This window comes from Podarcis pityusensis, assembly GCF_964106645.2.
Source record: "Podarcis pityusensis genome assembly, chromosome: 8".
NCBI lineage: Eukaryota > Metazoa > Chordata > Lepidosauria > Squamata > Lacertidae > Podarcis > Podarcis pityusensis.
Genome location: NC_138033.1, coordinates 53,404,764 through 53,410,763, shown reverse-complemented (window position 1 = coordinate 53,410,763; position 6,000 = coordinate 53,404,764). Strand labels below are relative to the sequence as shown.

Genomic DNA, 6,000 nt, shown 5'->3' with positions numbered 1-6,000 from the left:
AAAGGTTATATATTTTATTGTACTTTTAAAGCATATGGTTTATGGTGAGCGTCTCTGTTCAGCTATACACTCCTGAATTCACCACCGATTCTTGCCAGAGGTTTCTGGAGGTTTTCTAGTCTTCAGCATAAGGTGGGCAGCTGATTCATCTAGTCAAAGGAGGAGGATGGTGTGTGTGTGTGTGTTTTCTTGTTTTTGTTTTGCAAGCATCACCTTGGAGTTTATTGTCAGCATTTTTTGCTGTACTGGAATGAAGACCTTTCAAAACTTTCAGACATGCCAACTTGACAGACCAAGCTCTTCCTCCAAGTTTTGCAATGGTTCAACGCCAGGATTAAAATACTTACAACCACAGAAGGGCTCACTTCTTCTTCTCCAGATCAGTGTATGAGAGGAGTGTATGAGAAGAGAGGAGACTGACTCTGTCTCCAGTTGGTCACACTACCTTTAAAAAGATGACTTGGGAGTGAGGGATTCCGGCCAACCACTTGCTGGTTCAGTGCTCAGTGCCTTGTGCAGCTGGGTGTCCACCTAAAAAAGGGACATTCTTTGACAAATTAATGAAGCAAAGTTTCCTGGAGATAATGGAAAGGGCATCCCATGACAGTATCGCCTGAGGCGTTATGACAATGGACCTCAGAAAGATTGGATCTACCAATCATCTCCAGCCATTCTCCCATGTCCTTAGAGACTTCCTCCCCTTGGAGAGTAGGCTTCCAATCCCATTGTTCTCCTTTATGCCAGGGTCAACATCAGGGGTCAATGTTGCCAGGTAGCTGCCAAACCTAAAGGGAGCACTGTCCCCAACCTCACCCCACCCTGAGTTGTAACTCTTCATCCCTGCTGTCATTCCTGATTCCTTCTTCCTCAACAAGAGAATAAACGGTTTCAGGAAAAAGAAGAATGGAGCAGCAATTTCTGCTCACCGTCCCAGGGAAGGCTGGTTCCCTAGGGGGGATGGGACACTGCTCCGTAGTAATCTCAGTCTGCCCTCATCCAGCCCTCGCGTTTCTCTCTTCTTATATACAACCAGTCCAGAGGGTGGCTCTGGTTGTCAGATTTCTCCTCCTCAGTCTCTGTGTTGTCCTTGCAGAACTCCACAGAGAGGAGAACAAGAACAAAATTAGAATTAGTTGGCTCTTCTGGTCTTGACTCTGGCTCCACCTACTGTTGGCCTCCTGCCTTATGCCCTACCAGTTCCAACAAACATCAGGCACCACTGCACTGCTCCCTCTACTTCCAGGCAACGGTGTGAATTGGGTAAGTGACTGGGTGTGATGTGGTGTGGCTAAGTGAATAGGTAGCACACGAAAAGCAAGGGTTGGGGCTGCAACCTAGTGTAGCCTTGTTGGCTGATATGAAATACTCATTGGGAAAACAGGATTTTGGTCACATACTCCTATCCCTTGGTGCTTTGTTACATCTGCCTTCAGGCCTGCGTCAAAGAGTAAAAGAGGAAGAGGGAGGGAGGGGCACTGATCCATGCCAGGGGGTGAACCCAGAGAGGAGGCATGCAGCCAGGGCCTCATCCAGGGGCGCCTTCCCGTCTAGGGCCCAGCCCTCATCAACCCAATATTTAGGGCAGAGGTGCCCAGGATTTTGTGACATCTAAGAAGACCGCTTTGTGAAAATGGCAGTCTTGCCAAAAGAATTCCATTTCTACCTTTGCCTCTTTCATTATAGCAACAATCGAGCACTTTGGCCGGTTCCTTTATGAAAGTTTAAAATTGGTTTGTCCATTCCTCTCTCTTTTTCTCCACCCACCCCCCTTCCCCTCTTGCTTCTCACACCTTATCTGGTTTCTGCATTCTTCACTTCTTCAGTAGTCAAAGTGATTGAAAACTGAGCAGACCACCCTTCCCCGCAGCCACTTGTCTTCACATTTCTCATTTACCACCCAATCAAACGGGCCTTTTGTGGATTGCCATTCCCTGTCGTTGCCTCTGTTACATGCAAGGTATTCTTCAGGTCAGGCAGGTTAAAAAGGGGGGGAGAGAGACTCCAGGAAAGGAGATCCACTTCGGCCTAGCTCTCTGCAGCCACATCGCTGCTGGAACCAACCGCCCAATAGAGGAAAGATATACTACCCCTATTTGATGAGCAACGGGCCAATAAATTCATTAATCATCATTTTATGCCTCATCAAACACTTCCCAAGTTCCTCCATGGGAGTTATACAAATTAGCGGGTGAAAAGGCAGTAATTTTAGTTTTGCTAGGTAAGTGCTTTCTGATTGCCTTCCTCAACAATGCTCCCCTTGACAAGCTAATAAATCAGGCCTTTTGGAACCTTCCTGCAAACAATGACTTCACATAGTTTTTGCCGCTGTTTTTTTGCTGGAAAGAGCCAAAGAGGATGATCTGAAGACCAGAGACATTAGGCTTTATTGCCAAGCAAAAGCTTTATTTGTGAAGAAAAGGGGGTAAAAATGTAAAGGGAGGCTGAGGGTTAAGGAGGGTTGGGAAAATTCATTTTTATTTTTTTATTGAGCGTCACTGATGGAAGAGAGAGACATTTCAAGTGGTAATGATGACACTGGACCATATATAATAAGGACCAGTTCCAGGAACAGAAACACAGAGAGCTACCTTATTCCAGATCAGGCTGCCATTAGTCCACCCAGCTTAGTAAAGAACAGTAGCTCTCTAGAGTCTTAGATCTTTTTCTGTGTCTAGGTAAGCACCATACATTTAAAGCACACCCCCCCCAAAAAAAAAATAATCATGGGAACTGAAGTTTACCCCTCACAGAGCTACAATTATCAGACCCTTAACAAACTACAGTCCCCAGGATTCTTTAGTGGGCGATATGCTTTAAATGTGTTGTGTGTACACAAACTCAGACAGAGATCTTTCTTACTGCCTCCTATCTGATTCTCCTAACTGGAGATTGCAGGTTATAAAAAGCTTGGACATGTACAACCTGTGTGGATATATCTTAGCATGTAGCCTGCGACCAGGTTCATTTGCAGTGTGCATGGCACACCTCAGTTTTATCCTATGTGTTTGCAGGGCTGCTCCAGTGCACTCCTTCTGCTGATATCTGAAGCTGCCAACACTAGCCACAATCCATAGGTATCCTGCAGTTTCTTGAGAAAGCTTACTTTTGAATGTGCATCCCCTCAAAGCAGTTACCATTCAGTTTGAAAATGCAAGTTGAGGTGTGCATGTCTGAAACATCCATTGAGCATGTGCAGATGAGAGCTGCATTGAAGAGGAGTTTGGAGGGAATGTTGCAGGGATGGGAGAACAGCCATGTAAAAATGTGACTTGAAAACGGGCAGGCAAGGGGGGGGGAGAGGGAGAGAGAGAGAGAGAGAGAGAGAGAGAGAGAGAGAGAGACCTCACAACATTTCAAGCTGCCAATGTGTACCTAACCACAGTTTGTTTCTAGGTTACATAAGGTTGATCTGTATTAGCCTAGTATTAAATTGCCCCAAAGCAGTGTCTTTTAAGAACGTTCATTGCAATTAATTTTACATGCCGCATAATGACTGTTGGGAGGGATGGGTCACATGTAACCAGAAATACAGGAGGATGAGTTTTTCCTATGTCCTCTTTAAAAAGATGCTCTGTCTGTGAAAAAAGCACCTTGTCTCTACCAGCTGGTCAATGCCAGGAATCCATAGGCCAGTGCTCTGTCCCAGGATGGCGCTGCTGCTGTTCTGCCCTTCCACTCTGGCTCTTTGCTAGGCCTACACACTTAGGCGTGTGCCACTTCCTTGCCTCCCCCCATCCCCACCACTACCACTTGAAATCACTGGGAACTACTCATCAGTGATCTGTGCTTTCTGAATTGCAGCCTTCATCTCATTCCAGGGGCTCAGCAGCAAAGGAGGAAGGGATGGCAATGCAACCAATCTCTCTTTGCCGCAGCACTTTGAAATATACACACTGTTAGCCGGGTGGACAGGTGAGGGGCAGTTACATAAATCTAGAGGCTGCTATTGTCAGAAGTAACGGATTGCCAGGGAAAGTCGTAATAGAGACTGTATTTAATCTGTGACCAATTGATTGCTCCAGTGTTTCAGGTATTTGTAGTGTAGGTTTAGATTTGTTGGGTGGTTTTACAGAAAGCCTCTGGGGTGTGCTGTCTTATCTTTTCCCCCCTAAATTGCTGCCTTTGACAGTATCATCCCTTTTGGGGGGTGGGGGGGGTGGAATAGAAGAAACTTGGCCGTAAATCACTGTACTAATCAGCTGTCACCAGCCAACATGCATACATTGGCATTCAGCCGGCAAAATTTGTTTTGGAGAGGCCTTTAGCAACAGAAACCATGTTTGTATCAATAACCATCTGTTAGCTTTTCCTGCATAAGTATGTACAACACAGAAAGGAACAAGGCAAAAAGACGGAAAGGGAGAGAACTGGGAAGGGGGAGAGAAGAGAGAGAGAGTATTAATTACCTGTTTTAGGGGGGTGGAAACCTCTAAAAAGGTATACATTAAGTGCCCAGAGCTTGAATTCTTTACGAAATAAAGCTGCAGTGTGCTCATTTTCGCTTCCTAGACAGTCCCACCGGCTGATGTCAAAGGGGATTTATGAGAAAATGTATTTAGGTAGGGAGCTAGCCAATGCATGCTTCAAGAGCTTCTGCGATTTCTCCCTCCCCCCCCCCGCCGCCTCCAATGGGGCATTCAAGGAAGATTAACCCAAGAATTTGGATCGGATGGAACGCTCGGCAGAACGTCTAAGTGGAACGTTCGGGGAGAGAAAGTAAAATCGCTCTACGTGCAGGTTTACTGGGAAGAAAGGCCCGCTGTGCTCAGCCAGACGGACTCCCTTACTCTGTTTAGGATGGCAGCCTTAGAAATGGGGTTCCCCGGTTCTCTATCTCTGAAATCCGCTCGTTCTAATAAACAGGGACGAGAGAGAGAGATTAAAATTGGCCAGGGGACTGCTTTCTCTGCAGCAGTCTAGACCCGAGGTGTAATTTAAGTACGGTGCGCCTCCTCTTCTCTCGGTTAATTTTCCTTCCTCGCATGACTGCGTGCTTCTGGAAATAACTTGGCAAACGGGGAGCCGTTTATCTATTTTATCACGGGACCTGATCCAATTAAATAAGTGCACATTTAAATTTGTATCCATCAAGACAAGAACGAAGAAGGGGAAAGGCGGCGGCAGCGGCGCTAGGGTGTTTGTGCAAACAAATGTCCCTGGCCAAAAAAAGGAAAAATAAATAGCCCCATAACTTCTAATAACCCTGCTCGGTTCTGTTTCTCTTTTACTCGGTGGATCTACCAAGAAAGTCAGGGCGGTTGGGGGACAAAAGACCTACCTAAAAAAGTTTTTGGTTTGCAATATATGGGTGTGTTTTCTTTTTTTGGGGGGGGGGGAGGTGTTATGGGGCACGAAATATCAAAACTCTTTGCAAGCGAATAAATCAACAGCCGAGAATGCCTTCCTTAGCAGCCCACGTCTGAGTCCCGGATCCCAGCTTCTGAATACAAGCTGGAACACGAAACTAATTATAACAGTTGAGTAAGTGGGTGGCTGGAACGGGGAGGCGTTTCTGTTACAAGTACCACTTTTATTAGAGGAGGGCTGCGCTTTAGCACCGGGGTTAGTCACAGTTCAAGAACAGCTTTGCAAACAGCAGAAAAAGACATGCATCGTTCTTTTGGGGTGTTCGTGGAGGGCACTGCTCGGCTCCCCCTTCCTTAACTTGAGTTTAATCATTGTTCAGGTTCTTCAGATCCCTTGCTCAGAACCATTGCGGTCCCATAGACTGTAAAAAGAGGTTTCGACCATCGTCCCAGAACCAGAAAGTCGCCACATTCCATACTGTAGGTGAGCACACAGGAACGACAACTGCGGGCCTTTATTCAACCCACAATGAATAAAGTTACGATTTGAGTATATTGAGTGGCATGTGGGGGGCGGGGTTGGGGGGAGGCGTTAGAACCATGCGTGAAACGATCTACCGGGTGTATATCCCTTTTTCTTCCGTGAATTCAGGCGGGATCTCAGCAGTAAAGAAGAAGAGCGCGATCCTGTTCT

At 46.3% G+C, this 6,000-nt stretch overlaps 1 protein-coding gene across 1 annotated transcript in view; it reads right to left on the bottom strand.

The window, feature by feature from the left end:
* IRX5 (iroquois homeobox 5) overlaps positions 1-6,000 on the bottom strand; it is a 29,134-nt gene continuing 23,134 nt past the window's right edge. Inside the window, exon 4 of the mRNA XM_081016595.1 lies at positions 1-531. Within this exon, the coding sequence (XP_080872721.1) occupies positions 497-531 (35 nt within the window). The 3' untranslated portion in view covers positions 1-496. The remainder of the gene's footprint in view (positions 532-6,000) is intronic.